Raw genomic sequence first — 25550 nt, forward strand, 5'->3', positions numbered from 1 at the left:
CTATGTGTTTGATTACATGTTTATGAAAACATGCTAGAAATGCTTCTTAAAACACGAGCTGCTTCCACAGTGTAGATTAGACTGAAATGGCTGATGTATTACTCTCCAATATTTGCTATGGATAAACAGTTATTTGGGATGTAACTTTTCATCCAGACATTGCTTGGCAGCAACTGGGAAAATGTTAACATGCTGGCATAATCCCAAAGCCCCAGACCTGGGAAATTTAAGTGCAAACAATTTCAGATTGAGAGCAGCTGCAGTAGCTCTGCTGAAAACTGCTTATGGAGTAACTCCCTAACCATTTTACTTTCCATGGATTAGAGTAACAAATTGCTACTATTCACGCTATTTAAACTATGTCCTTTTGATGTAAATATTTTGGGACAGAATTCCCAAAAGCAGCTCAGATAGTTGTGCCAGGAAGGCTGGTCGTGCCTGGCTAGACCAGATAATCCTTTCCCAAGCAGAGAGGTACCTGTTGGAGCTGCAAGCAAATCAGCTGAGCTGATTGCCCAGGGTGGAATTGCTGGATGTGACGTGCAACAGTGTGAGAAGCTAAAAAAAGCTGCAGATAGCCCTGGGAGGGGTGGCTGGATTTCACCAGTGGTTAAGTGGGAGTTACATGAAAAACAGCTGAACGATAGAAATAACCAGAGAGTTTTGGGAGCCCCTTCTGGGCTGGAAACCTGCAGGGTTAACAGTGCCCAATAACCATGTCACTACCTCAGTAATACCATGTAAGGCCAAGATTAGCTAAATAATGGTATCGGAAATACTGAATGTGGGTATAGATGTAACCAGGCTGGGAACAACAGGGAAAAGAGATGAGGGGAGGGTAATTCGGGACAAAGAAGGGGAGTTGCAAGTGGCTAAGATGGCTGAGAAATGGGAACATGGAGAGCAATGCATGGGCATACCATTCTTGGAACCTTGAAATGCTGGTAAAAAACACTGCACCCACCACAGGGCAGAAAAGAACTTTCTGAAGGAATGTGGTTTTACTCATGAGGTCTGAACAGGCCTGCTGGATATTGTCTGAAACTTGTTTGATAGATGTTGTCATGCCTTTATCAATAATGGCAGTACTTTCTGTGTAAAAACAGCTTTACAGGATTTTCATATGTTAAGGAGTCATAGCATCATAGAATACCCCAAGTTGGAAGGGATCCATAAAGATCACAAAGTCCGATTCCTGGCTCTGCACAGCACCACCCAAAAAGTCAGTCTTGAGTATTGTCCAGACTCCTCTTTAACTCTGGCAGCTTGGGCTGTGCCCACTGCCGTAGGCAGCCTGTTCCAGAGCCCAACCACACTCTTAGTGAAGAACCCTTTCCCGGAGTCCAACCTGACCCTCCCCTGCAGCATGGTGCTTCCGCGGGGCAGCGCTTCACTTGAATGTCAGAAACCAGTGAGTGTGTCAGACAGCCAAGTTAAGACCCTGATCTAACGAGCTCGACACTCGGAGCATTGGGTTCCTACAGCAGACTGCTTCTAACCATCGCCTGAATGCAAAAACAAGATGTTGATTTTAACCTTTCTCAGCGTGTAGACAGATGCCCGCGTGCTCCAGCAGAGCAGGGACCGTAGGCGCGCTGCCTGCCCCCACACCTAGCGTGCAGCTGGCCCCACGCAGCTATCGCTGGGAGCCACCGGCCCTATGGAGGTGGGGCTGAGGGATTATCCCGTCCTATCAGCACTGCCCGCATCCACGACGAGTACAGACCCGCTGGAGCCTTCCCGCAAGGCGCTCACCGTGACACCGCCTCCCTTCCCTGCCGTGTCATTCAGCCGCGTCCCGGCCCACATCCTGCCAGCAGCCCGTCGCCCCGCCCCGCCGCCTGTTCCACTGCTTCTCAGCGTCGGTGGGAAGGCCCGCTCCGCTGCCTGCCCCAGCCCGCTCCCCGCTCCTTCCAGAGCGGCCCGCCGCCACCAGGTCCCGAAGCCGAGGAGGTTGCGAGGCCTGGGCTGCTGTGGGGGGGGGAGGACAAGGACGGGCCTGGGGCGGCCGAGGCCTCCCGGCTGCGCGGGAGGGAGCGAGATCGACGGCGAGGGGGCTGCCGCTCCTCTGCGGGCTGCGGGCCTGCGTCGTCTCAGAGGGCCGTGGAGACTGGGCCGGGGCGGGGCGAGCGGGGTGGGCGCGGAGGGACCCCCTTCGGAACTCGGGCGGGAGCCGCCGAGCTGCAGCCGCCGCGTGGGTTCTAGCCTCGGCTGAGCCTTGCTCTGCCCTGCAGGTCCCGCTCTGCCCGCAGGCCGCCGGGACGATGACCGTCCAGTGGACGGCGGTTGCCGCCTTCCTGTACGGCGAGGTGGGCGTGCTGCTCGTGCTGTGCCTGCCGTTCATCTCCCCGCTGAGGTAGGAGCTCGGGCCGTGCCGGACTGCCCCAGTCGGGCTTTCTCGAACCGTGTTTGTTCTTTTACGTTTTGTCGTTATGAATGTGGAGCTTTGCTGCATCCCGGGATAGATGTGAACTGAGGGAGTGCTGCTTGAGACCTGAACGTCAGGAGTTTCAGGCACCAGAGCCTAGTTTAAGGAGCTTTATGGAGTTTTCTTACACACTTTCAATTTACCTGCCCAGCAGCTGGCCTTCCCTCTGCGAGCCCCTATCACCTTGCTTCACTGAGAGGGAAATGCGCACTCTGCTCTCTGGGAGCAGTCAGGGTGAAGGAGGGCAGCTGCCGTGCCATCAGCTCGCTGCGCGCTCCGTTCAGGAGCCGTTACCACTCCTGCTGTTACAGGGTGCATGCTGGCACTGTGGGCGCAGAGCACATAAGGCACATTGGGTGCTTGGAGCTCATCACGTCCAGCCTTTGTACGGGCTGTTAGAAGCCTGTGATCGTTTGTTAAAAAACAAACGCAGGCTTAGTTTGATGCAGAAGATTAAATCAGGGCTGCTGTAAGAAAGGCCTCTGTATGTGTATACAGGAACAAAATAATAGTACTGCTGGAACACAGTACAAACATTAAGTATAATCCTAAGGTATATGCCTGTAGCAACAGAAGGAAATACAACAGAAACGAAACATACTAATTGCTCCTGTTATTTGCAGAGGCCTAACTTAGAGTTCTCTTTGGTTCCTTTTTTCTAAGTAGCTCTCCAAATTTGGTAATGCTATTTTCATTCCTCTCAGGAAATAGAGCTAGCTTCTCTGCAGAAGGCACTGTTAGAATTTCTTTCCAGAATATCAGTTTAAAAAAAACTGCTTAGAGGATTTGCTGCTGCCGTGGTGCTGTGTAAAGCTGTTAAGTGCTGTCTTTCTTCATCTTCAGATATTTTTAGAATGAAGAATGAAAGGTTTTACCGTAGTGTGCTAAGGAACAAAACCTAAACCAAAACACTGCAGTGTGCAGAGTCAGAATGTAATCTCTTAAACCTGTGGGAGAGTCCTGGCAACAGCTGAATCCCCTGCAGCCAGCGTCACAGCTTATGAGGAGTTCAGTGTTTTGGTACAAATTGCAGAGTTCCCACATTTTCTGTTTTCGAGTCTAAGGTCCAACTGTAAGAGGAGAAAAGCATGATGGGAGCTGTAATCAGATTATTAACAATGGCTTCTGTGAGGAAACAAGCTGCAAGACTTTAGGCTGATGACACATGCAGGGTACGTTGAGAGTACTGAAACAGGTTTCTCTTACGACATAGATAAAGCCTGGATCCAGTCTTTGAAGCTGAAAGCAAATGCATAGTTTGTAGTGTTACCGGAATTTGTTCTAACATTAAACACAGTGATTTTAATGATGTACAGCAGATAGATTTTTGTGTTTGGTTTGTAGTGTTCAGTTATTCTTTCAAACAAGGGTTTCTGAAAGAATGAAATAGCATATCTTTGTGACATGGTCAATTACCTCGTTAACAAAACTGTCACAGGAATCCTGTAGAATTAAGGACTGGATTTAGCCATTGTGACAGTACCAGAGGGCAGCAGATCTGCCTTACACATCTTGCTGGCCTGTGAACTGGTTCTGTCCTAAGGGTAACACATATGTAGTCAGAGATGTGAAACTGCAGCTCTTTGAAGTTCTGATTTCCTGGGTTATCTGGCTTCAAGCTAAATTCCCAGAAATTAGTAAATTGTCAGTATAAAAGTGCAGATATCCAGAAAGACAGAGCTGTACTGTCACTTGATTGTAACATTCTACTGGTGGCTAGGATTGTAATTTGGAAATACTATATCCATGTGATTTCTGCTGCCAAAAGGCAGTATTGTATTAATAAAGGTTAATGTTCATTATTGAGGAAAAATAAGCATGAAAATACAGGAAGACTTTGCAGTAAAGAGATCTAATTTTTATCATTGATATAACTTGGCAGTATAGTTGGTCCTAGATACATGCATCAGAATCATAGGGTATGAGACATGGAGATTCACATGTAAAGAGTTTGCAAGTAGATTTCATTAAGAGTTGTTGGCTTAAGGTAAGCTTTTTGGTTGATGCAGACAACAGCTGACTGCTGTAAAGAATTTGGATTATACTGAATGATGTAAACAGGGTTTTTGCACACAGAATGATAAAATATTTCTTTTTAGTGCAGACCATTGTTGGGGGTTATTACATTCTTAGTAGATAAAGAACTGCTTTGTTAAAGGATGAATTCTAACAGTTGTTGGAAAATGTAAGTAAACTTAACAAAAGTTGGAAAATATACCTAATTGATCTGATGGTGACTAGCATAGTTGTGCTACCACCCTTAATGACATAAGTAGGTATTACTTTAGCACTGCTCAGTACAGTAGCACTGGTACTAATGTGCAGAATCAGATTCTAATCTGCCGCAAAGAAAGCTAGCTGGTCTGTTGTTTTCTCTGCGGAGTTTAAATTTATTTGTGCTGTAAATGTAAATTCTCACAGCTCACTCCACAAAGTAATACTGAAGGAACAGTTGTTTAAAGAAAAGTGGTCTTCACCATTCTTAAACTCTTCCTGTCTGAGGTTGATTGTTAGCTAACAAATTTAAGCTCTTAAAAGCGGTTCTTGACAAAGTATAAACGTGTGGCTTGTCAATTTTTTTTGTCATTTGCAAGTTATAATGTAATAACAATCCTACTTTATAATTACTCAGACTCTTCAGTGTAAAAGATGAGCCTTCTGAAAGATGGTAGAGGCGGTCTTAATTCATGGAGGGTTGTTGGTTTTGTTTTTTTGTTGTTATATTGTGATTACAACAGCTGTTTAGAGACCTTTCTTAAATCTCGTATCAATAATGAGGCTCTCTTCTGTGAAGCTATTATCCTCCTCTTCTAGTGTTTAATTATTTTGAATAACACAGTGTTGTTTTACAGATGGCAGAAGATTTTTATGATTCCTCTATGGAGCAAAATGGCTGTTTTTTGGAACAAAATGTTCCTTACAATAATAGTTCTACTGATCATCTTGTTTCTTGGTAAGTGTTAAGTAATTTTCTAATGAACTGGAAAAAAAATAGCTAGTATATGGAGTTCATGGCAGTTAATTGAAGGGATTCTAGCCTACTGAAACCCAGCTAATCTCTTTAGAAAATTATTCACTAGAATGGGGGAGGAGAGGTCTTGTAGTGCATTCATGTTGGGAATTCAAATGCAGTAGCAATGTAGTAAATGAAGAGCAAAAATAGTTTGGTCCAGGCTGCTGCTCGGTTTCGTTTTCTTAGACAGGATGTCGGTTACGCAAGATGTCTGTTTGGCTGAACTGCTCAGTCTGCAGTAGATGGCACTCTTTCTCTCAGCTGCTGTTGAAATAATGCACCAGAAGATATCAAAGCACTGAGCTATTTGAGTACTTACACTCAGCACAGTTACAAAACGGCTGTTGACTACGTTTATTCTTACATAGGCTCCAACAAAGCTTTAGTGAAACTGGAGCTTGAATGATGGCTGTCTGCCTGTCTGTGCTGACTGGTTTGTGTATGAAGTATTTCACTTATTTCTGTGATAGAAATAGTTCTGCTGTTTAATTCCAGGCTACTGCTGAAGGAAACATGCATATGCACTCAATGTGTTTAAAAAAAAAAAAAACCTGCAATAACATATTCCTAATAATAACCAAAGTATTGAAATGCAAGTGATATACATATCATATATATCTACTTCAAGAGACTTATAAGTCTCTCTTTTATATATATATATATATATATGTATCTCAAAGTAGATATTTCAGTAAATGGCTTAAGATCAAATACTGATAAATTTAGTTCACTCTCTTTGAACTCCAACTGGAAACTTTGATTAAAGCTTGTTTTTGAGTTGGTAGTGGCCATTGATTTTTGAGGAAAGCTACATTTGGGATAAAGCAGTGAGAAGATGCTTGTCACATAGCATTGGATGATGGATTACTGCAGGACTGAATTCTTTGTAAATTACAGTATTTTGTTTGGTCTTAGTCTTCACTACATTGTTTGAAATTTCACCTCTAATCTTTTCGCCCCCGTTTTTTCTCTAAAAAAAAAAAAAATTCTTAAAAAAGAAACGGCCATAATTGATGTTACGTGTATTTGTCTATGGAGCTAAGTTTCTGTGCTTTGGGAAATGCAGCAACAATCTAACACCCGTGGCCAATGTATGCTGCCAGAACTGATGATGCGTCATAAGAAGTATATTTTTCTATATGTCAAGGGAGATTCTAGGTGCTGAACTATTATATATTGTAATACAAACTCTTAATTGGGTTAGGTTTTGCTTTTATGAGGATGTAAATCCTAATTGATTTGTCCTTCAAGAAGTGCTGGTAGCATATTGGCTGCTCTTGAGTACTGTAAGGAGTATATAAGGGATGAAATTAAGCTGAAAGTTGGCGAAAAGGTAATGAAAGGAAGCTGAGGTTTAGTTTAGCCTTCTCTGTTTTGTATTTGGTACTGTGTTACTATAGCTTCTCTATTTTGGTGGATGTTGCAGAAATACTTTCTTGTATGCTGGTTCAAGCATAGAAAACAAATACTAATACAGATGTTAATGAAATGTATGCTTATCTCGCAAATTCTGTGTGAGGCAAATGCTTCAGTAGGTGTCTCATCTTTTTCCCTTATTTTTCCACTTTTTTTACTGCTTGTCCTCTGCCTGGGTTTTAGTTCATGTTGTCAGTAGTGACACATCTCTGGTAATATTTGTGCAATGTGTTGCTTTGACCAGATTCACGGTGTCTGGATGCACATGTGGGAAATAACTGTTAAGTGTGTTTTGGCCAGTGATTTGGCCAATGTGGAAATGTGTTATTGCTTCAGTGATTTATCAAGACCTATCTTAAAGCTTTGCGGATAACATAACTGATCTTACTCCTTGCTGAGCAAAATGCCCAAATCCATATGTCTAGTACTATGTTTGATTTATCATGAATGCATACCCAGAGATGTGACTAAGATCAATCTGTTTTTGTTTACAGATGCTGTTAGAGAAGTTAGAAAGTACTCAGCCATTCAGGTGCATGAGAAGGTTGTAAATGTAAATGCCAATGCCATTGATCACATTCAGATGAAACTCTTCCGGTCACAAAGAAACCTTTATATCTCAGGTTTTTCCTTATTTCTGTGGCTGTAAGTATAACTCTTTGAATTTCTATGTAGCACATATCTTACAGGAGTTGTTGCTGTATGCAACCAAAATACTATCAAAGGGCTGATTTTAAGAAATTAAAAGAATTAAATGTGAGCAAATTGGCTATGTGGCAGTTAAGATCAGGGGACGTAATAATTTACAAGTGTTTGAATACTGGAAGGATGTGCAAGCAACGCGTGAAAAGCCACATTTGGAATGTTTAAGAAAACATGTATTTTGCAGAAGTTTCTTCAGGGAAAACTCATTTCCTTTGTTATACTTTTGCTTTGTGTTTTGCATTTTTGAGCAAAGAAAACTGGGATTAAAAAATTCAAAAACTAAAGCACTGTTTAAAACGGTCTTGATATGTTGCAAGCTGGTGTTATTTCATCCTGCTGTGTTAAGAAGCAAAACTTGAATCTGACTTCAACCATTTCATCTAAAGCTCAAAGTTAGGAACCATAGGATAATTCTCTAGCTTTCAGGGAAAGTTTCAGATATTATTTCAGATCGAACAAACACTTTATGGCAGCTGGCCTAATAGGATATTATGACTTTAAGTGTGGTATCCTTCTGAGGTTTCTTAAGTGCAGCTAGTAGCACAGGGTAACAGAAAGGACAACTTTGAACTGCCAATAGCAGCCAAGAGTACCTGCAAATCTTCACAGCAGCCATGACAACCTGCAGATCTTCTCAACTGAACAAAGAGGACATGAACTAATTGAACAGATAATGTGAATGGGAAGATGGTCAGAAGTTTCCTTAGTTGTACATTTTATGGTGATGTTGAACAAAGAATGCTGGCCCTCTTCTTCAGCCAACAGTGAGTTGCCTGTCATTTCCCAAATATAAAAGAGGAACACAGAATAAGCAACTGCCAGGAACTTCAGGGGCTCGTGATCGACTTGTTCCACTTGCATGGCTATCTTGATTGTTACCTGGACAAGTTTGAGGAACACTGCGCATAAAGAGACTCCAGGGAAAATATCATACAAAACTGGAGTACAAAAAATGGAAAAAAACCAAAGTCGTCTGTAGCCTTGCACAATAGCAATAGGAATGCATCATGTTCTTCATCTTCCTGCAGAAAGGTTAAGTAAATGTGCACAAACATGTTTGTGATCTCTGCTCCAAGAGAGGAACGGTTAGATTGTGTACTATACTAGAATTAGAACCTGGTCCCCCCAGGATCATATTCTTTTCTTTCAAGGAAGAAAACCTGTCTGGTGACCTTAATAGGTGTAATTGTGGATAAGAATTCTATGCTTGAAGTATACTGATGGGCTTTTGGGGACTACTGGCCTTTCACAAAAATTTAGAAGACTCCAATAGTAGCTAGAACAAATGACTTTTCTTAGTGGAGTTGTTTTGCTTATCTGTTAATGGACAAGGCTCTCATGCTCCCCCTGCAAAAGCAGCACAAAAATGTGTACAACATGGGAAAGAAAAAAAGTATTCAGAAATTCATGCACAGTTGCAGAGCGTCCTGAGTTTGGCTGGGATAGAGTTAATTCACTTCTCAGTAGCTGGTCTGGTGCTGTATTTTGAATTTAGGATAAAATAGAGTTGATAACACAATGATGTTATAGTTCTTGCCGAGCAGTGGTTACATGGAGTCAAAGATTTTTCTGCTTCTCATGCTGCCTTGCTAGGATGGATGTGCACATTTCCTATGCCTGCACTGGGATTACATAGACATTGTGGGATAGCTTATATGGCTGGAGTGCTGAAATGGATGGATACAGGCAGGAAACAAGCGGAATAGGAGAGAGGAGGTGTTCAATTTTGCAACAGAGTTGGTAGGAATACATGAAGCCTTGCCTTGGATGATGAGCCATTCGGTAATTCATAGTAAGGAATAGAGGACAGAGCGAGACAGGTAATGTTATTAGGTGTCTGCTGTCGATGGCTTCATCTGCTTGTTTTTTTCCAGCAAGCATTCCTTAAGCAGCTGGAAAAAGGCTTGTGATTGCAAGTCCTGGTAGCTAAGAAGAGAGTTTGAGTCACTCCCATTCCTCCTGGAAGGGCAGTAGGCCCAGGAGTGGGCAATTCAGGATATTTCTTGTTTCCGTGATGTGTTGAAGACAATTTCTTAGTACAGATGGTTGATGACAAATGAAAGAGGTGTTCACAATCAAGGAAAGACTGGTTGAAGATGTCAGGGGCAGCTATAGATGCGGTGACTGTGAGGTTGTAGAGTTTGCATTCACAAAACAAAGAAAAACAGTGGAATTGCAACCCTGGACTTCAGGAGAGCAGGTTTTGGCATATTTAAGGCTCTTCTCAGCATTATCCAATGGTAGACTGACGTAGAAGATAGAGGCTTGGGAGGACTTTTCCTTGGACAAAAAGAACAGACAATTCCAGTGCACACAAAGTCAGGTAAACAAAGGAGAAGGCTAGGATGGATTAGCTATGGCATCCAGATTCAGCTGGGATATGAGAAGAGAAGTACACAAAATGTGAAAATGAGGTGGGCTACCTAAGAGAAGTACAGAAACATTACTTAATTATGCAGGGATAGCAATAGGAAAACTAAAGTTCAGCTGGAGTTGAAGCTAGAGAGGAACAAGGAAGGCTGAAGATGCAAAGAAAGCTAAAGAACACACGAGCCCACTGCTCAGCTGGACAAGGAACTGAATTACAAAGGATAATAGAAAGAATGAGGCATTAGGTATCTCATTACCAGCCTTACTTTGCTTTGTTTCTTACTGGTAAGGTCTGCTGTCTGGCCTCCTGGTTTTTTGAGCCTTGTGGAAGGTACAGCTAGAGGGAACTTGAGCAAAATGGACATATGCAGGTTCCTAGAACAGTTGCATGCAGAGGGAGTTGGCCAGTGTCACTGCAAAGACATGTTCGGTCATCTTTGTAAGATCATGGTGATGAGGGAGATTTCTGATGACTGCAGGAAGGTGCATATTGCATCTGTCTTCAAGAAGGAAAAAAAACAGAATTTAAGGTACTGCAGACTAATCAGCCTCATCTCAGCTATTCTGACCTTACGCCCATTTCCAGGGCCATGAAGGATTCAGTGGCTGGAAAGAACCAGCACAGGTTTAACGAGAGATCATGCCTGATCATTCCTGTTGCCTTCTGTGATGAGATCACTGGCTATGTGGATAAATGGCAGAGCACTTAATGTCAAAGGCATTGCTAAAGTTACACACGTAGTCTCTTTCGGTATCCCAATAGACTAATTGCAGAGAGAAGGCCTGGAGAAGTGGAGAAAAAGGTGTGTGGGAAATTCACGGGGTCTTGGACTCAAAGGAATTTAATTGGTAATGCACATTCCAGGTGGCATCTCTCTGGAATTGCTACTGGACCCAATAGCATTTAGTGACCTTGCTAACAACTTGGATGATGAGTTGAAGTGTGCTTCCAGCAAGGCTGCAGACTGTAGAACGTCCAAACTGGAGTGGTAGACATCTTGGAAAGCAGGGCTGCTATTCATTGAGAGCTGCACAGTCTGGAGGGATAAGCTGACAGAAACCTCATAATGTCAGACGGAGGCGGATGGAAAGTACTACATCTGGTAGAATGACCACTTACAACATACAGGCTGGGGGCTGACTGGCAGGGTAAATAGCGGCTTTGCAGAAAAGGACCTAGGAGTCCTTGTGGACTGTCAATCATGTATTGAGCTGTAATAGCAAGGGTGTAGCCAGTAGTTCAAGAGAAATGATTATTTTTCCCTGTCTGGTGCTTGTGGGACTACTGTTGCAGGACTGTGTCTGGTTTTGGCTCTCCTTTGTGAAACATTGATACTGGTACCAAGAATGTTGGGCACTGAAGCGTGACGTATAAGGAGAGGCCAAGGGTGCGTGGCTTCAACCTTAACCAGTTGAGGTGGAGACTGTTTTGGTTTGTACAGCTATCTTGTGGGAGGTCGCTGAGAAGATGAAGTTAACTTTTCTCTGTGGACCCACATTGGAATGTCAGGAGGCAACAGGCACAAACTGAAATCTCAGAGCTTCTGATAAAAAGTATTTTCTTCTGTCAAGAGTGGGCAAATGCAATGAGGACCCTGAAATTCTGCCCAATGTCCATCTTTGGAGATGGTGGGAACTTGACGAGACCCTGAGCAGTGTGCTCTATGTGCTTTGGGGAGATCCTCAGGCAGGATGACCTCTTGAAGTCCCTTCCAACCTACGTGATACAGTGATTCTGTTTTAGTCATGATGTTTTACTGACTTTTGGCTGCTGCATCTTGGAAAACGGTGACATGGGAGCCTTAACTTTTTATTAAAACCAAAAAAGCAAGAAAATGAGCTTTCAATGGAAAGACGTGGAAAGCCTTGTGAGTTGACAGGTCTATATATGGCTGAGTTTATTATTATAAGGCCTTTTACAAAGGATTTGTGTTGTTTTGTTGTTTTTTTTATTTAAATCATTGCCATACATACTGCTTGGATCTTGTATTCAGAGATTAATGTGTTTAAAACACAAAGTCATGTAAGTATATTTCAGCCTTTAAGCAAGCAAGTCTCTGACCCCCTCATAGCTGTGGTTTTGGGGAGGAGAGGAAGATTCCTTTTAGCAGGTTAAAACAGATCTTTGATGAATGAAAACCTTTTCAATTTTTTGCTTCACAGTTACTATCTTTGAGGCTGGATTTTTCCCTTCAGGTGCTTTGAGTAGTCCTGTGTGGTTTTGTTTTCACATCGGAGGCTGAAAGAGACAAAAGAGGTTGTTCTTTTTGTGTGTTGGGTTTGTTTTGTTGATGGGTTGTTTTAAATTCATACTGTGAATTACTGTGCTGTTCACTGTGTTTCTTCACCAGTGTTTTGAGACGTACTGTTACCCTTCTCACTCAGTTGGCAAAAGGCATGGCATCTCATGCAGCTCTGGAAACGCAAGTAAACGACGCAACTGAAGCAGCCAAAAAATACATGGCTGAGAATGAAAGGCTACAGGAGGTATCTTTTAAACATTTTTAGTTATTTTCTTACAAAGTAGTACAAAATAATCTGGAGATGATTTGCTATTGAATTTTTTTTTTCTGGTGGACAAAGGAAGAATGATTTTCTTACCATATGTAGTTCAGAATACTGAATAGAAATTTCAATAGCATTACAGTAGGAAACTACAGTAATTCAAGTAAATGAAGGAAGCTCTGTCTTTCCAGTACACATTTTATCAAAGTAGTAATACTCTTAAAGTACCTCTGAGTTTAATTTTAGTAAAGTAGAGGACTTCAGGTCAGGCTGTTTAGATCAGGGCTGTAACAGTCCAGCGCAGGGGACCTTCAGTACAGCTGTTCTGATGCTGTCTGTTTCTTCTGAACAGGACTTGCTCTAGCTCTAAATTCTTTTCTAACTTGTAGAAGTGGTCTTTTGTATTTATTTTATTTTGTACTCTTGTATCTCTTTTTATGGTAGAAAAGCCTACTCCCTAGTACCTTCCTTTCTCAGTAGAGTACTGCCATATTACTAATGAGGACAGTACCAAACATCTCTTACCTAAAAACAAACAAACAAAAAACAATGGAAAAATATGTTACTCTTTCATAGGAGTGGAGAAAATGAAGCTATTGTTTGTCTGTTGTGGTTCAATATATAATTGTATGCAGGAAGGGAAATCAACAGATGTCTGTCTAGATGTATGAAATCGTTTCTTGTCATTGGCTACTTTGACTTCTGTTGGAAGAGAATGACCCATAAGCTAAATTACAGGTATCCAAGGTAGGAAAGATTTATACAGTGCTCTTCAGTATGATGTATTGTCAAAATAAAAGTCACTGCAGGTGTGTATAGGTTTCCTTCCACTCTTGTCTAGAGCAGTGTCTACGGTTACCAGCACTGTTTTTTTTGCCTTTTTTTATAATAAATCTCTAGACAAAGAGAACAGTCTCTAGGCGAAAGGTACTAGAAGGATATAAAACATAAAGGTGTTTGAGATGTGTCATGAAATAAGAATCACTAGAGTGTGTTACATATTTCCCAAGTATGAAATGATTCCAAAAACTTTGAGTCTGATATTCTGTCGAAATGATCCAGACTCTCACCCATAGCCTTGGAACTTGTCTGTTTGCTGCATCCTGGTACACTTTTTCCTCAAATCCCTGCTGGGATTTGGCCAAAAGTCCTCTTTTTGTTCTGCTTTCACTCTTAAGTGTGTTTCCCAAGCAACACATTCTCTTAGCTGCTTGTAAGTGATAGCCAGAAACTGAAAACTGCATTCCTGTCCGTTTCTATTTGTGTTTTTGGTTTCATGATTTGCAAAAGCAGTGGTATCCACAGTTACAACCACCATGCTGTAGCTGGGTCTCCATTGTGCTGGAAATGAATGTTGAGCATTTCATGGGTTTTTTTGTTTGTTTGTTTTTAGTGTCATGGCTTAAGTTCCTCTGTGGCTTGTCCCTTTGCATTTATGTTCATTTACAAATGTGCTTCGTTCTGCCATCAGAGGGTGGTACGAGCAGTTATACATAAGGTACTCTGGCTTTGAGTATAAGTACTGCACAACCTAATTCATTAGGTTCGTGCTAAATCCTTTTTAGAAGTTCCATGAAGCACAGGACTTGAGACAAAAGTTTATAGAAATAACTGTATTAATAGAGGTGAGAACAAAGTACAGAAGGCAATATGAGACCTTGTGATAAATTGTCTATGGTTTTGTTACCGGCAGTCAAATGGAATTCCTTTAAGGATTTACAACAGTTTCTTGGCATTTTTTTGTAACGAAGATGATGCTTGGTTAGCTACTAAAAGCAATATGAACAAAGGGTCTAATTAGGGAGTCTAATCCTTAATGTATAGTACTTTAAGGAAATTGCTGTTGGTGATTTAATGGTAAGAGCATACAGATGTATAGTAGTGCTGACGTTCTGAGAGTACGGGGAGTATGCTGCTCTTGCGTCTCATACTCAGATCTTTTCTTGAATCCTCTCTTAGTTGTTGCTTGAATTTCACTGGAAATCTGTTCTGGGTATCAAGGTATTCTGAAGATTAAAGAGGTAGCTATGAACCTAAAAATGAAGGATTTGTGACACAAATCAGGATAACTTAATTATTATAACAAATTGCACATAAGTATGACAGCATCCTGTCATGTGCATTCCCAGTATGTCTTTTCATAAAGCCTTATATAACCTAAACAGAAGTTGCAGAGATACCAGGTACTTCTACCTGGGAGATGATGACATACCTACGCATACATACAGAGCAAGGCTTGATATCAGCTTTAAACACTGAACAATTTTTCTTCAATTTTTTCCTTATTTGTTTACTTAATTCCCTGGAATGACTGAATATCTGCCTGTGTTATATTGGCATTTGATAAAAATTTGTCGCTTTGCAAGATCAAGGCTGACTTTTTCTGGTAGTTTGACATTAATATTCAAGTAATTTAACCAGAATTAATGGCAGCATCTATGGTTTTTAACAGGCTTTGAATGAAAAAGGAAGCAGTGAAAATAAAGAAGCGGCAGAAGCAGCTAATGGAAAATTGAGGAAGGAAATTGGACAATTGAAAGCAGAGTTACAGAAGACATCAAACGGTAAATATTAGTTAGGACTTCTTTGGTAATTAAGAAAAAGATCTTTTCAACACTAGTGATGAAAAATTTATTCTTGGTATTGTATTAACTAACTGCAGAGTATAGGAACATTTGGTTTGGGATTTCTTTACATTTGATTAGGGAATGGAAAAATATACCATCACCACCGCAGTCTTTTAGCAGATGTTTTCATTATGAAAATGTCAGTGGTATAATTTAAGCACCTTAGTTAAATTGTAATTATAAACAAGTCAAACTGATATATTTTAATGGTGTTAACTTACCCTCTAGATCTCATTGATGAAGATACAGAATAAATTGCAAGTTTCTGCAGGCATCAGACTGATCTTTCATGTCATATAACAACTAATCTCTGTATATAAAGTGGGAAAGTATATGGTTGAGGGTTTTTTGTATGAAGCAGGTTTTAAACCAGGTTGCAGAGAAGTCTTTAACTGGTGTTTTGAATATACGTATCTCCTGCCGCAGAGGTGTTAGCTTTTTTTTAATCCTTTTCAAGTCTATGAGGAAACATTTCTTGCAATTTATATCATGACACTTGTTAGCAGCTTCCGTGTGTAAGGTTTGGTTTGTCAAAACTGCTTTTGTGGCAATCCAAGCTGAAACAGAGCAGATTTAACTTGTTTAGTTCTGTCTTGTTTGGATTTGTCTAGACTTATGACCGTCTAGTCATCTGAAATTAGTGTTTTTGAGATAACACTACCTGCGATCTTGTAAGCATGAATCAGATGTACGGGCTATTACAAAACACAGATCTTCATGGTACCAGATAGCACATTGTCATCAAAACATAGTACTGCTTTCATATTGCATGATACTGCTACAAAACTGCAAAAATAGCAACGCCAAATATTTTATGAAATCATTTCTGTTGTCCACTGGGAAGGCAAACAAGAACAGAACAGCTGTTTTCAGCCCGGCTTGAAGCAACAAGAATCTCTAAATAGAAGGTCTCATTAATTCACATTCGCAGGCAAGTTTGATTGTGGGTTTTCCCTCTCCTGCTGTTTTCTTATACAAATGTGGGAAAGCTGCCTTTGAAGTGACAGGATCAATGAAAAATATAAATGTGTATGTTTTCTTCAACTGATGGTATGTAACACTAATATAATGTAAGCTTTTCAGTCAGTAGCACTTGATAAAGCGAAGGAATAAATAAATTTACCACATGCTGCTTCAGCTGCATTCTCCCTGCAGGCTGTTGTCTACCTAGAAGGTGTATAAATTAAGGCATGCTTGAGTCTTTGTGCTGGGGGGGGAGAAAAGTAGGGGAGGATCTTAAGGAATGAATCAGGAAATATTTACAGCCCTCCTGTTGCCATCCCCTTTTGTAGCCAAAACCTCAAACAGAAAATCCCATGGTTACGTTAATTACCATCGTCAACTAGATGGTGTGGGGATATATGTATCTTAGGTTTTTGTGAGTTTTCATATACCTTGTTTTGAGCAAAGTAATGATGTCCAACAAACTGGAAGTACTTGATAATAAACACTAAACACATCTGTAGACACAGCTTTCTATGGAGTGTTAGTCTGCATGTGGATTGAACTTTTCCTTTGAAACTTCTCCAACTGAGCAGGCAAATGTTGAGTTTCATGCTCACTAAATGTGAGAAATGCCCTACATGAAATCAAGGTTGGGATTGTTAAAAAGAAATGAAACAAGCTTTTCAATTTTTTGCATGCTGTTGAGCATGACTGAAACATAACCTTTCCCTTGTGTCCACAAAGTCCAGTCCCTGAAGTTCTGGGGACACTTGAGGAGGAGGAAGAGGAGATTAAGAATGTAGGTGGCACCTAGTTTTGAAACAGAGTAAAACGATTAAAGTAATAATAAAAAAAGAAAACTTCCCTTTTCTTTTTTTTTTTTTTTTTTTACTGCTGTAACATCAGTAAGATTCAGAAATTTGGGTTTTTCATTCAGTAGTTTCAAATATCTGCTTGTCTGGTTCGGTACATTTGTAAACCTACTCATGGTGATAGGGTGATACGCTACTTCATAGAAATATTGGAAGGTAGGGTACCTCAGTAGAGTGGCCCTTAGGAGTCATCCTACGTGTAAATCTGCTTTGCGTTTCTTAACTTAGTTTAGCATCAGATTAGTGCTGTGACTCGAGGGGAGAGGTAAATTTTCTGTAAGGTTTTGAAAAATGCTCTTTACAGCTTCTGGCAGAGAAAATACTGAATGTCTCCTTTTCCTCAAATTCTGACTGAAATTGCAGTGTAGACAGTGCATGTTACAAACTTCAACTATATTCATCTCTTGTTCTTCAGCTTTTTACCTTTTACTGGAAATGCAATCTACCTTGTATTTTTGTTCAGTTAACCACGAAAGAAATCCTAAATTAAGAAGATAGTTTGCAATTTAATGTGCTCTGGATGGATAGGAATGAAGAGTAAAAGTATGAGGCAAAGAGACTGAGCAGTGAAGTTACTGAAATCTGAAGAAAGATTGGAATCAGATGTCAAAGGTTTTGGCCACTTTTGTTTTATTTTCAAGCTTAACTTTCTTATCCCCCTTGAGGCCTTCTTTCACTTCAAAGTGAAGGAAAAGGGGGTAGTTTTTCGCTCCTTTATTGCAGACCCACATACTGGGGGCTTTATAGGCACCCAGCAGTGGGGCCAAGACTTACAGAGCCTAAATCCGTTTTTAGCATACCTAGACATGTAATGACTTGACTTCTCAAAAACTTTGAGATGGTGTTTTACTGATACGTGTCTGTTAGGAAGACCATCTCACTGATATCTAATGAGTAATCCTAGGCCTATTCAATGCAGAGGTGAGAATGTGTTTCCTGTGACACGTTCGCTAAATTTCTAACAAAACGTTGACTGAGATAGTTAAAAGCTGTCTGTAGCTGCTGGTGTCAACGCTGTGGGATTTTTCTGGGAAAAGGAAAGATGATGTGATATTGGACAGTGTTAGGCAACTATATTGTGCATTTTTTTACTGGTAAATTGTGACTTTACTGCAATGTTCATTTATCCAAAATGCAAACTGTGAGAAATACAGTACGTGTAAGTATTGGTATGTTGCTTTGCTTCGTTTTGATAGTTCTGAAATTGATCCAGAAAGTTATAACAAAATAAACCATCACCAACTGAAGATGAGGACGGAATCAAGAGAAGCTTCACGAAGCAGCTGTCCTGACAGCTGTCCTTTGACTGGGATCATGAATGGGACTTTGAGTGCATTAACTTTCTTTTCTCACTCACAGTTCCTGCGCTGGGGGAATGCTTGTGTTTGAAACGCCTGCTTGTAACTATCAGGACCCTTTGGGCAGGAGGGAGGCTTCTGCAACGGCGTATTATTTCACTTTCTGCTATCTCGGGTCATCTTTTTGGTGACACTGTCCTAGTGTATGGTAAAGACTCCTGCTTTATTTACACAACAGAAATTCATACAGAACAGCTGGTATTGATTCGGTTATGCGGCGGAACAGACCTGATGGCAGAATCCTGACCAGTTTGTTGCAATTAGGATTTCATTCATTTAGGTACTATAGAACTTCAACTGTTTCCTGAAAGTACTCTTTCTTTATATGCATTGTTGTTGCAGACGTACCATGAGGGCAGGAGAAAATTCTGATAAAACTTCTGTGCATCCTTTAATGAGGTTTGTTTTGTGCACAGAATGTGTCACACACAGGTATTTTTATTTCATGGTTTGATAGCCCTGTAGGAGACAGAAGAGAAAAACAATATATGTGGACATCTGGTTTTGAAACAGTTTTTAAACTATTCTAGACTATTCTAGAAAATATGCATGTAAAGACATACAAATTGAAGGTTGTTGGAAAGGTGCAAGTCATTAATTCACACATTGTGAATACATCTCATAGAACTGTTGCCACAGGTGTGGGTTCAGCTTGGCCATCATACTGCCAGCCAGGCTAGTGACATACGAAAACTGCATGCGTTGAGTTTCACTGAAGCACCACTCAAGTTCTTACAAACAAAAAAAAAAATCCCCCTTTGTCAGTTTTCTTTTGTAGGGTGGGAAGAGGAGATATGATACAGTTAACTGAATTGACTGTGGTCTCCTGTTATTGAGGTGATGGCAGAGGAAGGCTTAGGAACAATTCCATGTTACTTAATTTTACTTCTTAAACCATGAAATTATAACTGAGAGCTTCTGCATACTGTCACGTCAAGAAATATTTATATCTGATGACTCAAAGGGATGGTGCTGCATACAGCAAGCATGGTTTTCTTTATACAAAGACTTAGTGACTATTTCTCTCTCTAGTCACATTAACATAGGAGCAGCATCTCTCTTTGTACCTCCTCTTGCGTTTGCTTGGTAGGAGCAGTCAGCTGTTGGGTTTTGCTTGCTGCCAGTCCAGCTGCTCTGGCTCCTGTGAGGCAAATCAACGGGTCAGATGGAAGCTGGAAGTAATAACTGACTGTATTATGCAAACAAAGTATTTTCTGTTTTATGGTGGTAGGGTGTTCCTCTGATGCGATCCATATGCCAAACAGTGTACCTGTTTGATTGGTGTAGCTGTAGTGCAGCATTCATGTCTTGGCAAAATAGTGGAGCAGCTAAGTATGGAGAGCCTCAGTTGCTTGACAAAGAGACCTCCAGAGAAGGTGGCATGATGGAGAATTCATGTTGTCAAAGATATGACAGTCCTTTTTATTGTCTCCACAAAGTCCAGTCCCTGAAGTTCTGGGGACACTTGAGGAGGAGGAGATTAAGAATGTAGGTGGGCTACATTAAGAACATCACCCAGCAGGCTGGCTTTCTTATCCGTAGCCAGCACAGGTGGAAAGGACAATCTGCTCTTTGCTCTTTCTTCTTCTGGGGTTAGGTGAGTTGTTCCTGTCACACATCTGTTTTGGTCAAAACATTAAAACAGTGCACTGGCTTGTTTGCTTTCTTGATTTGCAGATATTTTTTGACATTTTGTTCACGCTTTAATGATACAGTTGTTTTTGGTTGCAACTGAAGTACTATTCTGCTACTTATAAACAGTTAAGTAGCGTTAGGTCAATAATTACGTCCTCTTCAGAAATTGAATATTTTTACAATAACTGGACAAAAATAATTCAAAGGTAAATGTAGCAGAAGTGAAATTCTATATGGATGTGCTTTTTGCCTACAGCTTAAAAATCAGAATCTTAAGTCGTCCCACATTCGCTCCAGAGTGATTTCCAAATTTTACTGTCAGTACTTTAAACAGTAGCAAGAAAAGAGAGGAGATCAAAAAGAGTAAATACAATACAATTTTTACTTACTGGATTTGTGGAAATCATGGTTAATTCCCAATACTAAAATCTTTAGAAAAAGGTTTTTGCGTTGATGATATCAAGATTGCATTAAGGGGATGATATGTATGCAAAGTGAGGTGAAAGGAGTTACGTAAGGATACAGAATTAGTTTTTGACCACAATAAAATCAATAATCTTAAATATCATTAACTTCAGTAGACTAGAATTTCAGGTAAGTAAAGTAATATTACTGGATAAAACTCTTGCTGATTGATTTTATTTTTTTTAATTTAAACATCCACTTAAATTATAAAAGAAAAAGAAACAGACTGATGGAGGGAGTCTTCTTTTTGGCATGTAGGGAGGCAGTCTGTTTTCAAGCAGCTCATAGGCAAAGGGTGATGCGCATTGTTGGAAAAAGGAAAATGCCGTATTTAAAAATACAGATCTCAGTGGTACGAATAAAAGGAGGATAGAGCTGCTATGTGAGCCAGCTTTATCAGTCATTAACAATGTTTCTCTGCTGTAGCATAAGTAAATCCAGTTTTAGGGTATGCCTGGGCTGCTACAGTGGAGGGAAAAAAAAAAACATAAGTGAGATGCCTATAGCAAAAGTGCGTGGTGTCTGAGTGACCTGACTGAATGTTCACATGACAGTTTAGGAGTAATGGCTTCGTGAAACTTCATGCTGATTTACCCCCCATTGTAAATTAGCCCCTGTGGGTTCCTGGGCTGTTCTGTTGTACTGTAGCAGACTTGCAGCATAGACTTGCTCTTAGCTTATTTCATTTGAAATGAGGAATAGAGAAATAATTATTTTTTTCTGATGGTAAAAGCCTTTTCATGGTTGTTTGTCCCACCACCACCATTTCTGCTTTCTCATCCATCAAGTGACGGTTCTACTGAACGAACTCCTGCATGGTAAAATGTGGGAGTCTGTGCTCCTGTAATAATATAATATCTCACCTCCCTTCCCCATTTTTGATTGCTATCCTTGGTTACTTTGCTAAAATCGTGCACAGGGTTTGAATATTGTCTTCCTTTTAAGATGGCTTTTGGAGTTGTGGTGTTTTGTTTTTTTGGAATTGTTTTCTGCAATGTGGCGTAAGATTACAGTCTCACCGTTTTCTCATTCCTCTCAAAAGTTTACTGGTCTTGCCCTTACCTTTCATACAGCTCCCCTGTGCTTCTTTTGTTGCCATTTGTGAATATAAGTCATTTTCCTTCCCTGCCTCATCTGTTCCTGTGTCCATCTGTGATGCTCCATTTTGAATTTCAGCTTTCATAAGGAAGAGCTGTCAAGTACTGTGGAGCACTGATACATAAGCAGAGCTCTGGAATACCGCAGGAATACAGTTAATAATTAAAACACAAATCCTGATATTTTACAGCTCTCCACAAGGCAAATAATGAAGTGGCAGCAGTTAGAAAGCAGTCTGAAGGCCTTAAAAGAGAATACGACCGTATGATGAGAGAGTATGAACGACTTCAGGTGGGTGGTTCTGGCTCACTGTGTGAGCACAGTGTTCTGAATTGCATTGCAAAATTCTGTTTGTTAACTATTCACAATGCAAAGAATTTACCGAGAACTTTAGTACTGCATAAAGTTAAAATGGGAAGCGCTCCTTGAACTTCATAAAAAAAATAAATAAGAAGTAGTAAAATTTTGTCTTGAAAGAACTGGATGGCAAAGCTATTAACATTTCCTTCTTTGCACTTCAGGTCATCAACAGACTCTATTTTAATGTCTCTTGGGAGCTAAGATTCAGATTTTTCTTTTTTCTATGTGAGGACCAAACTGAAGCTTCTGAGAAAATGATAGCAGTAGTGTGTTTGGTATATACAAAGTTTATAGGTGTCGTTTTGTTTTGTTTGCTCTTTAAACATGGTTTTGCAACAGTGGATTATAAGCGTTGCAGTATTGTCCTTCTGCAAGAAGGAAAAAACCCAAACTACCTATGCTAAAAACAGGCAAATACAAAAATTCAAACTGAAGTACAAAATAGAAGAGGAAGTTTAACAAGCCAAAACTGAATTAGCTGTTTGGTCAGGTTTGCATATGTGCATGGCAATAGTACCTGTAATGTATACAGTAATTATTTCTGATAGAACTGGAAGCCCTGCTTGTTTTTGTCTGAGAGGTGTTAGTATGTTCCATGCTAAACATCTGCCTGTTAGTTTGGGTTAAATTGATCAATAATTGTGAATGTTAGTCTGTTTACAAGTAGTGGCCTTGAGAGAAGATACATTGTTGTTAAAATTCTCATGACCACTTTGCAAGGAGAGTGATTTGTTGGTCATGTATTGAATCAGTCAAATTGCAAATTTGAGCTGATTATAATCCTATATTGCGTGAAGTTGCTTACTAATGTCCCAGCCTCATCCTATCCTTCTTTGGAGACTACTCAATCAGTTTGTGTTCCGGAGCTGAGACCACCATCTATGTGCTGTCTTTGTGCTTCCCTGTGTAATGAGCTGTAGGAGTTCTGCTGCGTTTCTAACATTTTCATGGTCTAGGGCACACATCCTTACAGTCTGAGTTTACCTCCAACTGGAAAGTACAGAAGGTATTGAGCATGCAGTAGATGCAACTGATTTATCCCTAGGAGTTGTTAGTAAAAAGCATTTACTGCTTAGTTTGCTGCACAGTTGAACTGTAATGTGAACAGAATGGAAGCAGGCTACGTGGCTGTTAATGCGTGCTTCTGATCCTGATGTATTTTGTGGGATGGTATTGGTGGGACTACAGCTTGGAAGGCTGCATAGCGAACAAAACAGATACGGCTGCAAGAGGGCAAAATGGAGCATCTGCCATCGTATCTTCCCAAACATAAAATGTGATTTTTATTCTATTTTCAGAATGCTTCAAGTGAACCAGAAGACAAGAAAGACCTGTAAGTGCGCCAAAGGCAGATGGCATTGGTAGAATTGTTTCAGTGTGAAAAGCCTCGTGCTGCTTGGGCTCCTGATGCACACCTGTAACAAAGCTTGATTTTTCTGAGAAGCACATGCACTGCTGGTCACAATTCAGATTCCACTGATATATCTTGGTTGCCAATATAGTATTTGTTTGAAATAAAATGTTAAGTGGCTTACCAGATCTACCATGGAGTTTGTCACTGCTCTTAAGAGAAAAAACATGAAAATCTTTCAGTTCTACCTGGAGCAACTGATCTCCAAGCTCTCACCTTCCAAAATGGTGAAAAATAGTGCACCATTTGCTTGTAACATTTGAGTGAGATTGTATATCACGCTGAATGACAAAAAACCAATTACCTAAACAAATGTCTTTTGCAACGCCTAGTTGGAATCTTCAAAAGTACGTTTATCAGTGGACTGAAGAAGCTCTTCATCAATCGTTCTCTTTCCATGGAAAATGGAATGACAATCCATCTAAAGACAGTAACTAAATAAAGGAAAGTATTTCTAAATCCATCCTGCTAGCTTCTGACTTTCACTTAGATGAGCATATTTTAACAAATGATATTTTGCATTACTCTAGCTTAGTTTTCCCCAATTTATGGGGTTACATCAGTTTTCATAACCAAAGTTTTGAATTGGTTATTAATATTCTGTATTTTTACACTGTTTACATCTGTTTACTCAGTACATGCCACCTAACTGCTTTTGCCTTGCTAAAAAATCTTTTAAAAGGTTGGGGGGTAGTTGTGTTGGTTTTTATTTTTATTTTTTTTTTTTTCATGGATACAATACCTCAGAATAAATGTGCACTGTTCTGCATAAGCCCTTTTTGGCATTTGGAAAGTTATTTTTAAGTTTCTTTTTTTGTTAGTTGGTTCCAATTTGTATTTCAAAGTTGGATATGTTTGTTATATTAAAGAGACTGCTTAAGTTCATGAGTATGAGTTTATTCCTGTAAATCTCGCCCAGTGTGCTGTCTTACCAGAGGTATGTGTGCATATGCACATATACAGAATAAAATGCACTTCGAACTTGGTGATACTGAACTACTCCTGGAAATTCAGCAACCTTCTTCATAAGGATAATTTGGATTGTTCTGGAAATAGAATTTTAAAATAGCATGCTGAGTACTACAAAGCATATCATCATAGCATATTGAGTAAGGGTGTTTAAAAAAAAAAGTTCATTCTTGCAGATGTAGTATAGAAAGTACTCTGAGATATTCTAAGAGATTGCAGATTTGTTTGTTTCAGAACTTCCCAGATTTTAAGTAGTGCGTCATCTTTCCCCAGTGTTTGGTGTTGTCATTAAATGATTGGGTTTTTTAATACATCTATTTTTTTCCAATCACTGTAATATTTAAAATGATAACAGCATGTTACCCTAATTTCTTAGTCTGATCTAAAGGCTGTGGTTGGAAGCCTGGGAAGTGAAGCTTCTTCATCCCAGAAGACTGGTTCTGAATATCAAAGACTAATGTTTGTGGATCTATCAGTTCTTCCTAGGATATACAGTAGAAAGTCTTGTATATTTAAAATACTATATATACACTATTGTACTATATATTAGTATTATATATATACAAGCAAGTTGTTTTTAAGAACTAACACTACCCCCAAAAAATGACCTGTTTTTTTAGATCCAAAACAATAGCAAGCAGTACTTGTTTTATTTGTTACCTACTCATTGAAATTCAAGCATTTCTTCCTATATTGTAGGTAAATAATTAAGTAGATAATTAGTAATTAAAATGAAAGACATCATACAGTGTACTCTCCATCTATAATTATATATCTCAGAGTAGCATGGAACAAAACAGTTGTGCTTGCGCTGATGTTATCAATACTTCACCTTGAGTAGGAAGATTACATACTTCACCGTTCTTGCTGTAGGGCATTACTGAAGTTTGAAGGCATGCAGAGTGGTATGTATGACTTTCGCAGAAGCTGAAAATCATGCATAGTGTTTCTAAATGTGCTGTATGCGTTCAGCATGCGATACTCATACTGCCCTCCGTAATTGCATCATTCACATCAGCCTGGCACTTCGTACTACCTGATTGGAAGACAATGATTGACTCAATGAGAGAGTGAAAAAGAAACTGTTAGGGGAAGGAAACAAAACAAAACCCTTGCACATCATGCCATAGGAGATACTCCTCTAAGTAAAGATGAGGCGTTGCTTAAAGCCTCAGACTTTCTACTTTGCCTCTAGTCATTTCTTCTGCCATGTCCATTATTTGTATAGTTTGATCAGATTTCCCTGTCACATAGTAGAATGGTGGTCATCTTTATTGTGCATGGTCATACACATTTGACTAAGTTGGATAACATGCTCAGCTCTTCTAGAGTTATAGCACATCCCAGCTTCGGTATATAAAAATCTGTTATTC

At 39.9% G+C, this 25550-nt stretch overlaps 1 protein-coding gene across 3 annotated transcripts; it reads left to right on the forward strand.

Moving 5' to 3' along the window:
* BCAP29 (B-cell receptor associated protein 29) lies at positions 1768 to 24093 on the forward strand. 3 transcript variants are annotated; one of them, XM_021384597.1, is made up of 8 exons: positions 1768 to 1953; positions 2235 to 2356; positions 5281 to 5381; positions 7352 to 7502; positions 12284 to 12419; positions 14890 to 15001; positions 21628 to 21728; positions 23096 to 24093. In XM_021384597.1, exons 2-8 carry the CDS (start codon positions 2265 to 2267, stop codon positions 23132 to 23134), a joined length of 732 nt encoding a protein of 243 aa, XP_021240272.1. In that variant the 5' UTR covers positions 1768 to 1953; positions 2235 to 2264; the 3' UTR covers positions 23135 to 24093. The 3 variants fall into 3 exon arrangements, with proteins under 3 accessions (XP_021240272.1, XP_021240271.1, XP_021240273.1); XM_021384596.1 differs by having other exon boundaries at positions 1769 to 1936; XM_021384598.1 differs by lacking the exons at positions 1768 to 1953; positions 2235 to 2356 and adding an exon at positions 3453 to 3600.

The sequence above is a fragment of the Numida meleagris genome, chromosome 1, assembly GCF_002078875.1.
Source record: "Numida meleagris isolate 19003 breed g44 Domestic line chromosome 1, NumMel1.0, whole genome shotgun sequence".
Taxonomy (NCBI): Eukaryota; Metazoa; Chordata; class Aves; order Galliformes; family Numididae; genus Numida; species Numida meleagris.